Below are 10121 nucleotides of genomic sequence, written 5' to 3'. Positions count from 1 at the left end.
GGAGAGGAGAGGAGAGGAGAGGAGAGGAGAGGAGAGGAGAGGAGAGCAGAGCAGAGCAGAGCCTTGGGTTCAATCCCCAGCTCTGCAAATAATAACAATAGTGGCTAAAGGTGAAGAAATATTTTATGATTGGACAAAAACATTCATTCAATTTAAAAGATGGAAGGGAAATAAATTAAAACAATAATTCTCCTATATAATTGCAAAAACTTGAAGTTAGGGACCTTTTGCAGAGCTGGAAATAGGCAACTTGCATACAACTGAAGAAATGCCCCGCTTTGTCCATTAAATGAATCCTGTTTGTGTATAAGCTATGACTATAATAAGTCACTTCAGAAGTGACAGGTAAGGAGGTTTAATAGGCCACTGGAGACCATGGGAATGCAGGCTAATAGATGTCTTTGATGTTTTCAGAAAGATAACCATCCACTGGCCCCATCAGCAGATACATCCCTTGCTTAAGATGGGGACTTCCTGCTCTTCCTCCTCCCCAGTCCTATCCCAGGACTATTCACTTCAAGGTGTAGTTTGCCTATTGCCTACACCAACCTGAGAGTCCCTTGAGGCCTTGAGAGCATATTTCTGTTTTCCTTGAAGCCCCTACCTAGTACCTGGCCAAAGGAGGAACATTCAGTTCAGTAAGGGACTTGGTCATTGTCTGACCCAATAGGGTAGGGTTGTATTGGCTACTAATAGAAACTAAAGAATTGTGAGTTGCTGTTATTGTGAATTCTCTTTTGATAACCTCAGTATCATTTAATTCCACTAGCCATGATGTGGTTTGGAGAACCAAAGATTCATAGGGACATTGGTGACTACTTTTTTTTCTACATGTTCTCTTTCCAAATCTTTCAATAAGGGAACAAAATTGATTTTGTGCTATTTTACAAGGGTTTGTTGTTATTATTCTTTGGGGCTTTTGTTTGTTTTGCTTTTGCTTGTTTGTTTGTTTGTTTGTTGCTACACTGAGCAAGGTAAAAAATCCAAAGAGGAGGATTGTGTCCTTGCATCTTTAGGAATGCCAGGGACAGTGGGAGCTAATTCCTACCTTGTACCTCTTCATTCCATTTGATATCTCCTGAAGGTTCCTGGTGAAAAACCTCAATAGCCTGATAGGCATAAATTATCCAAAATTTAAAAGTACCAATAGTTACTTCCCAACAAATAAATGGTTAAACTGGCATATCTGTGCCATGGATTATACAACTAAGCAATGAAGGAGAAACTGGATGACTACAGAGACGTATGCTAGGGTTCAAAAATAAAGAAGAGCCAATCTCCAAAGATCATATGCTATGTGATTTCATTTAGATAGCCTCCCTAAAACAGAAAAATTAGAGAAGTGGAGAACAGGTTGTTGGTTGTCAGGAATTAGGAAAGAGCAGAATGGGAGGCAAATGAATGGATCTAAGGCATCATGACAATGCCTTGTAGGGATAGATGTTTTGTAGCTTATTGTACCTATGTCACCATCCTGACTGTGATATCTACTAAGGTCTTTTTCAGATGGTATTTTCAGAGAAACAAATCTTCGTGTCATTTTTTTTACAAGTACATTACATCTATAACTATCTCAAAATAAAGACAGATTTTTAAAATAATCACAGTAGTTTTCGATTTGTGACTTAAACACCAAAACTTTAATGTAACTAAATAGTACTACAAACGTAAGTAGCTTATGCAGCAATTTGTTTTTGCTGTTGTAGAAACCTTGGAACATATAAGCAAAAACAGGGTGGGCTATGTAAGAAAATGATAACTACTGTTAGACTTCTACTGTATTTAGATTTATTTTTTTCCACTGTGTGTGTGTCTATATGTCTGTCTGTCTTGTTTTTTACTATAATTAGGGAAATATAAGTTCCATGGTTTTGTGTCTACTTTTCTAAATTTTATACCATAAGAATTCTCCTATGTCTTTAAATTTTTTTCAAAAACAATTTTCATTCATCTATACATGTCATTATGTAAGCATCCTAATAATTTACATAATCATTGTCTATTAAATTTATCTTCCATTTATAAGATAAACATCCTTGTACAGAATCCTTCTATTTTTCTCTTTAGGGTAGATTTTTGCAAATGAAACTAGCCCATTGAAACACATAGACATTTAAGGGTTTTGGTATATGTTGCCTGATTTCTGGAGAAATAACCCTGATTTACATTCTCACCAATAAGCACATTGTAATATTAGGGTAGGATCTGAGAATAAGAAGAACTAGAAACAGTTCCTAAAGAATATTTTATTTTTGTCTGAATCAGGGTTTTTCATACTGAATACTAACATTTTGGGTTAGATGACTCTTAGTTGTAGGGTGCTGTCCTAGATACTGGAGAATATTCAGTATCATCCCTCACCTCTACTACTACAGGCCACCCTCCCTTCCTGCTGTTGTCACAACCCAGAGTCGCCCCAGACACTAAGAAATATCCCCTAGGAGAGCAAAATCAAACCCACACAGTCAAGGACCACTGATCTGAAGACTTAGCTACGAATGAAGCACTTATTTTCAGACTTCCTTGGTATATACAAATTCGCTCAGGCCTCTTGGGATTCTTTTCTTATGGAGTGTATATTTGCATATTATGTGTAGTGTAAAACAGATTCGTTCTTTAAGGCTGTGTAAATGACTTTAATAATGTTCATGTGTATCTTTCACTAATGATACCTGCCTACTGTGCTGAGCATGAGAAAATGTATGGAAACTGAGAACACTCCCATTTTCTTTTCCCTACAAAAGAACTTTCTTTAACATATCCTGTGGTATTTGGATGTGTCCATTATGCACATGTCTGTTAATCTACCAGCCCTTTGTCATTGAGTCTGTATAAGGATCTGAGACAGTGACAGTGACTTTGCTTCTCTTGGTTCCATATGTAAAATTTCAAAAAGGAATAAATAGACTGAGGTCTTTGCTAACTAAAACTAAAAAAGCCTCCAAACTTATATTAAGTACCAAGAGCTCTTAGTTGATGGTCTCTGACTCTTTTCCATAGTTTCTTATACTGTCAGTATGTAATAAAATGTGTTTATAATATTGCAAAAAGCCTTAGGATCCCGATACCTTTACTGTCTAGCTGATGTATAACTTGCTGCACCCAGATCATCTATTATAGTAGCCCAGTTCTGTTGACAGAGTGCTTTAATTTTTTTTTTTAAAAAATATTTATTTTATGTATGTGAGTACACTGTCACTGTCTTCAGACACACCAGGAGAGGGCATCGAATCCCCATTACAGATGGCTGTGAGCCACCATGTGGTTGCTGGGAATTGAACTCAGGACCTCTGGAAGAGCAGACAGTGCTCTTAACTGCTGAGCCATCTCTCCAGCCCAAGTGCTTTAACTTAAACATACAAGATTAAGTTCACTTTAAAAGCAAAAGGCAGAAATACTTTGTTGAGAACATAAACACAAGGTATTCTGCCCTTAAATGACATGAAGCATTTGAGCTTCTCCTTCATAAAAACACAAGCCTTCTCAGTTCTGATACTCATTGTTATTAAGTGTAAGCTTAGGGTTGGAAAGGTTAATGTAACATTGACTATGCACTAGCAGTTTCTTTCCCATTTGTCCCCCCAGGAGCCGTCTCTCAGGTGCTGGACAGCCTCGAAGAGATTCACGCACTTACAGACTGCAGTGAAAAGGACCTAGATTTTCTACACAGTGTTTTCCAGGATCAACATCTTCACACACTGCTGGATGTAAGTCTTGTCTTTTTAAATTTTTCTTGTTTGAAAAACATTTAGTATTTAGCAGACTTCTTTATAGGGATTTCCAGATCTTACAGCATAGTACTCCCTTTTCAACTTCTTTGTATCTGTGAAAATGGGGAAAACCATCTAGTACAGGTTCCAAAGTAAACTAATCATATGCACAGTACAAATGCAGTATAGCCTAACCAGCCACAACGGGGAAATTGTGTGTACTTATAATTTGTGCACACAAGTGATAAGCAAGATTGTTAGAGTGTAGCACAACCCTAAGTTACCAAGGTAATTTTTCTACTATAACAAATTATTAATCTTAACAGTGATTTCTCTCTATTGCCTTAAAACATTATTTCTCAATCATGCATACAGAAGTGATAAAAAACTAAGAGGATACTGTGCAATGGAGTAGGTCTACACACATACATATTTAATATCGCTGGGACACCAGCATTTGCAAATTTGGTATCTTCAAATATAAAAGGGTGTTTCATTATTAAATTTGGCAGCAGATTAGGACCCAAATAACAACAAAAAAAAAAAAACCCCAGAAGCATAACCAGATGTGGTGGCACATGCCTCCACACTCAGCACTCAGAAGATAAAGGCAGGCAGATCTCTGAGTTTGTGACCATCCTGGTTTACATAGAAACTTATAGGACAGCCAAGACTACATAGTGAGACCCTGTCTCAAGAAAAGAATAGAAACAGAAACTGACCATTCGTGTCTGTTTTCAGTAAACTCTCAGAAAGCATAGTTGATTTCTACAGTGAAAATCTTGGGTGGTTCTGATGGTAATAGTGCATTTCAGGTGGTGTGCAGGAAATTTTTTCCCTTAAGAAGAGAACATAACTTCTTTGGGAGACCTAGAACTGTTTGGTACTTCTTGATTCACCCACCGCTAATGCAGATTGCACTAAGGCAAAGCAGGATGTGCTATAAAACATTCTGCTAGGTAATGTGGGGCAGGAAAGGAAAAAGGGGCTTTAACTGATTGGATATTTGATGACTAAATAAGTGTGGGCTTCAGGTGGGCATTGTTACCAGTGCTAAGATGTCCTGACAAGAAGGAACTTTTGAGATTTATTTAATACTGTTTCTCGAGAGCAGATCTTTTACTTTAAAATCCTGTAAAGCCCTTGAGGAACACTATAGGGAAAGCTAGCTTAAAATGCTGTGTCATGTTTCAACCTAATGCTGTATAATTATAGTTATTGAATGGGGGCTTCTCTTCATCAACTTGGTCAACTCAAATTAATTATATCAGATTTACTTAGTTACTTTAGCTTTATAGGTGGGTACATATTTATGAGGCTGTATGGGTACATGTGCACATGTATATGCATGCTTGTAGAGGCTGGAGATTGACATGGAACATCTTCTTTGGTCATACTCTACCTTATTTTTTGACACAGGATCTCTCACTAAACCTGCAGCTTTTGATTTTTCTGGGCTGACTGGCCAATGATCTCTAAGGACCACCCTACCCCCAGCATTGAACTTACAGACACAATGCTGAGCCCAGCTCTTTATGTGGATTCTGGGGCTCTGAAATCAAGCCCTAATGCTTATTCCCTGGTGCACACTTCACTCACAGACCATCTACCCCTCCCCTGGTTTGTTTTATACATATAAATCAACTCACTAACTGTTATAATAAACAGTTCTAAATTATGGGTATAGGAGCTGGAAAGAGAGCACACCTGGTTATTCAGAGGACCCAAGTTCAATTCCCACCACCCACATTAGACAGCTCACAACTGCCTGTAACTATAAGAGATCCAGTACCCTCTTGGCTTCTATAGGCAATCCTATATGCATTTGCACATAATTAAAAGCAGTGTAGAGTTGGTAAAGTGGCTCGGCATGTGAAGGTGCTTGCTGCCAAGCTTGATGACCTGAGTTCAATCACTGGGTCCCACATAGTAGGAGATAATCAACTCTTTTTTTTTAATTGTATTTGTAATTCATTTTTTACACTCCATATTTTATTGCCCCCACCCCCATCCACCCTCCGACTGCTCTACATCCCATATCACCTCCCCACCCCACCTCGCCTCCATGTAGCTAACCCCACCCCCACCCCCACCCCCACCCCCACTCCACCTGACCTCTAAACTTCCTGGGGTCTCCATTCTCTTGAGGGTTAGGTGCATCATCTCTGAATGAACACAGACCCGGAAGTCCTCTACTGTATGTATGTTAGGGGCCTCATATCAGCTGGTGTATGCTGTCCGTTTGGTGGCCCAGTGTTTGAGTGATCTCAGGGGTCCAGATTAATTGAGACTGCTGGTCCTCCTATAGGATTGCCCTTCTTCTCAGCTTCTTTCAGCCTTCCTTAATTCAACAACAGGGCTCAGCTGCTTCTGTCCATTGGTTGGGTGCAAATATCTACATCTGACTCTTTCAGCTGCTTGTTGGGTCTTTCAGAGGGAGATCATGATAGGTCCTTTTTTGTGAGTGTTCCATAGCCTCAGTAATAGTGTCAGCCTTGGGGCCTTCCCTTGAACTGAATCCCACTTTGTGCCTGTCACTTGACCTTCTTTTCCTCAGGCTCCTCCCAACCTCCTATTTCCTGGGGTTTCCTGTTTAAATTCTTTCTGCTGGCCCTCAGGGCTTCAGTCCTTTTCCCTCACCCAGTACCAGATTAGGCTTCCCTCTCCCCCGACTCCCCACCCCATCCACTTTTCCTCTCAGGTCCTTCCCTCCTTCCCTGCTTTTGATTCTTTTCTTCTCTCTCTCAAGTAGGACTGAGGCATCTTCACTTGGGCACTTGAGCTTGTTGACCTTTTTGAGTTCTGTGGGTTTTGTCCTGGGTTCTGTACTTTTTTTTTTTTTTTGGCTAATATCCAATTATTAGTGAGTACATACCATGTGTGTCCTAAGTTATCTCACTCAGGATCATATCAACTCTTATACATTGTCTTTGGCCTTTGACTTTAGAAGGTAGGGGACCTAGAAAAAACAACTTAGACACAAGCATAGATTCCCCATGTAACTCAGTGGTAGAACATTTGTTTAGCATGTACAAGATCCTTGGTTTGACCCTCAGCACCCATGAGACTGAGGCAGGAAGAACGCAAGCTAGAAGCCAGCCTAGTACGCATAGCAACAGTGTTTCAAAAAAGAGAAAGTATGGATGAATAGCTCTTGGGAAGAAACTTTTAAAACTTTGCCCATCCATTTCTTCTCCTTCTACTACTCCACACCCCATGCTTGATATGGATTGTTTGGTTTGACAGAGGCCTCAACAGTGACAACCACTGGCAGAACTGATTTAGGTTGCTGAGTTCCAAGAAACTGTTTTATGTTATTCTTATTAAATCAGTAACACTCAAAATATATATAAGTCTGAGAAGCTTTAAGCTGACAAAGCACATAGGAATAAGTTCCTAAGGATGACTGAAGAGCATCTGAAGGCTTGGTTTGCCCTCATCATGGCTTTAAATTTAAACAAGTTTAGTTTTCAAGAAGACACTGTTAGAACTTAAAGAGAACACAATTTCCATTGTGTTGAAATGCCTGTCATTTGCAGCCACGTGAATGAGCCTAGAGAGCATTATGATTAGTGTAATAATCCAGACACAGAAAGACAGCTGCAACGTGATGTCACTCAGATGTGGGATGTAGCACTGCTCTCACAGAAAGTAGGGAGAAAGAATAGTCATTATGAGCAGCTGGGCATGCTGGTAGTGGGAGGACAGACAGCATGCACCAGCTGATAAGAGGCCCCCAACACACATACAGTAGAGGACTTCCAGGTCTGTGTTCATTCAGAGATGATGAACCTAACCGTCAAGAGACTGGAGGCCCCAGGGAGTTTAGAGGCCAGGTGGGGTGAGTGGGGAGGTGGAATGGGATGTGGAACAGTTGGAGGGTGGATGGGGGGAACAAAATATGGAGTGTAAGATAATTAATTAGTTAATTTAAAAAAGAATAAAAGAATTCTAATGCGACGGGCGTGGTGGTGCACGCCTTTAATCCCAGCACTTGGGAGGCAGAGGCAGGCGGATTTCTGAGTTCGAGGCCAGCCTGGTCTACAATGTGAGTTCCAGGACAGCCAGGACTATACAGAGAAACCGTGTCTCGAAAAACCAAAAAAAAAAAAAAGAATTCTAATGCAATCAGAAGAAAAAGGAAGAAGGAGGAGGAGAGGAGGAGGAGAAAGAGAGAGAGAGAGAGAAAATAAGAACCAGATAAATAGAGAGGTGTATTTATTGGTAAAAGCAGTACTCTCCCATATTAATCTATACCATTCGTATCAATATTTAAACAGTATTTATTTGTAGAAGTTGATACAATGGGACCTGAGGGAGTGGTAGCTTTGCTACTATACACAAGGCTATGAGTTCCATAACCAGCATTAGGGAAGGAAACAGTAGAGAACCAGAAATTGACATGGTGATCCTGAAATTTATGTAGAAATGTCAAAAAAATGACAAAGAATAATAACATAAGAGAACTGACTTCAAAACTTACTATAAAGCTACAAAAAACCAAAATAATTTGGTATAAGTATAGATATATAGACGGATGGAACAAAAATATTTAGAAATAAACTCTCACATTTATAACTAAGATGTCACAGAAGATGCCAAGACAATTAAATGACAACGCAATAGTCTTTAGATGGGACCACCACTATTGGGCCTCCATAAGGAAAAATATGAACTTGGACTCTTACACCACATATAAAAATTATCTCAGAATGAACCATAATCTCAAAGGGAATTGTAGATTCATTTTAAGAGTTTAAAATTATAAATTTTGTTTTGTTTTTGTGGTGTTGGGAGCAAACATGGGATAACATATCTGTTAGGCAAGTGCTTTGCCACTAAGGTACCTCACTAGTGACATGGCCCCTAAAACTTTGAAAATACACACACACACACACACACACACACACACACACGAGTAAATTTTCATTGCATGCAATGGGCAAACACAAGGGAATTGGGAGAAATCTTCTAAAACTGGATTGAGATAATTATGTAACTATTAGTTAAGGTTTTCTGCAGTAACAGAACTGATATAATGAATATATACTACCAAGGGGCTTACACAATGTAGTGCAGATATCCAACAGTGAGTATTTACACACTGGAAAGGCTAAGTACTCAGTAGCTGTTCAGTCCATGAGGTTGAATACTTCAGCGATTCCAATATTATACTCAAGGACTAGAGGATTCCTAGACAGCTACTGGTCTTCACTCTATGTTGGAAGAAGCTAGATTCCAGTGTCAGCAAAATATGGACAAAGCAGCATCAGCAACAAGATGCATTTGCCAGCAAGGAACAAAGGCAGGCAGGCATAAAGCAGCACTGCTTTTTCCTTACACTCCTTTCCCCCTAGACTGTGGGGTGCTGCCTACTCTAGGAGAAGGTCTTTCCTCTTGTTAACCCATCCAGGAAGCCCTTTATGGACCTGGCCAGAAGTTCATGGTTCTAATTTAATGCCAGATTTAATTCAAGTTGACAAGCAAAATAAACCATCACAGCTATATGTTTACCAGCCATCATCAATCTATTCACTTATAGTGGCCGCACTGTGTACTTGAACAAAGCCCTCATAAATGAGAGAAAGCAATGAGGTTTTTCTTTAACCTTATCTTAGCATTTTTGTAACCTTTCCAGATAAGGTTATTTTAAGAACTACAGGTGTAATGCTTACCTAGCATGCAGAAAGCCCTACATTCAGTCCTCATAAATCAGATATGGCTGACTGTACATGCCTGTAGTCCAAGCACTCAGGAGACCATGGCAGAAGGCTCATCCCCTGGTCATCTTCTGCTACAGAATGAGTAGACACCAGCCTGAGGTACATGAGACAATATCTCAAAAACAAATGAAGAAAAGGAAGCAGCAGCTTGTTGGAAAATACTATGAGTTATACATCAGTGAGAAGAACGCAGCAGGACAGTGTTCTTGTGATCAGTCCATCTACATTCAAGTATGCATTTGCCACTTCCCACATTTCAAAGATTTTGGCAGATATCATATAATATAATATAATATAATATAATATAATATAATATCAACATTTGGACATCTTATGGTTATGATATGAACCTAACATTTAAATTGACCATTGCACATTGTTTTGTTTTCAGTTTTCATTAGCATTCTCTAATCAAACCATTTTTTAATGTTCATTTATGAGAGAAAATTATCTTAAGATTCAGAACAAAGTTAAGTCGAGGCTAATTTGTCAAAAATTTGTCATGATTCTGTAGATTAGAATAGTTTCCTATCTTTTTTTAAATTTTCTGAGATTTATTTTTAATTATGTATATGTAAGTGCAGGTACCCACAGAGGCCAGAAGAGAGTATAAGATCCCCTGGAGTTGGAGTTACAATAGTTGTGGGTGACCCGTGTGCATGCTGAGCCATCTCTTTTTTTTTTTTTT

At 39.1% G+C, this 10121-nt stretch overlaps 1 protein-coding gene across 9 annotated transcripts in view; it reads left to right on the top strand.

Moving 5' to 3' along the window:
- The window catches only part of Cask (calcium/calmodulin dependent serine protein kinase), a 323785-nt gene that overhangs the window by 244777 nt on the left and 68887 nt on the right, over positions 1-10121 (top strand). For all 9 annotated transcript variants that reach the window (XM_029473085.1, XM_021152785.2, XM_021152784.2 and 6 more), the window contains one exon: positions 3586-3707. In XM_029473085.1, coding sequence (XP_029328945.1) covers positions 3586-3707 — 122 coding nt within the window. The remainder of the gene's footprint in view (positions 1-3585; positions 3708-10121) is intronic.

The sequence above is a fragment of the Mus caroli genome, chromosome X (assembly GCF_900094665.2).
Source record: "Mus caroli chromosome X, CAROLI_EIJ_v1.1, whole genome shotgun sequence".
Lineage (NCBI taxonomy): Eukaryota > Metazoa > Chordata > Mammalia > Rodentia > Muridae > Mus > Mus caroli.
Note: the sequence above shows the minus strand (reverse complement) of the source record. Positions and strands in the feature narration are given on the sequence as shown.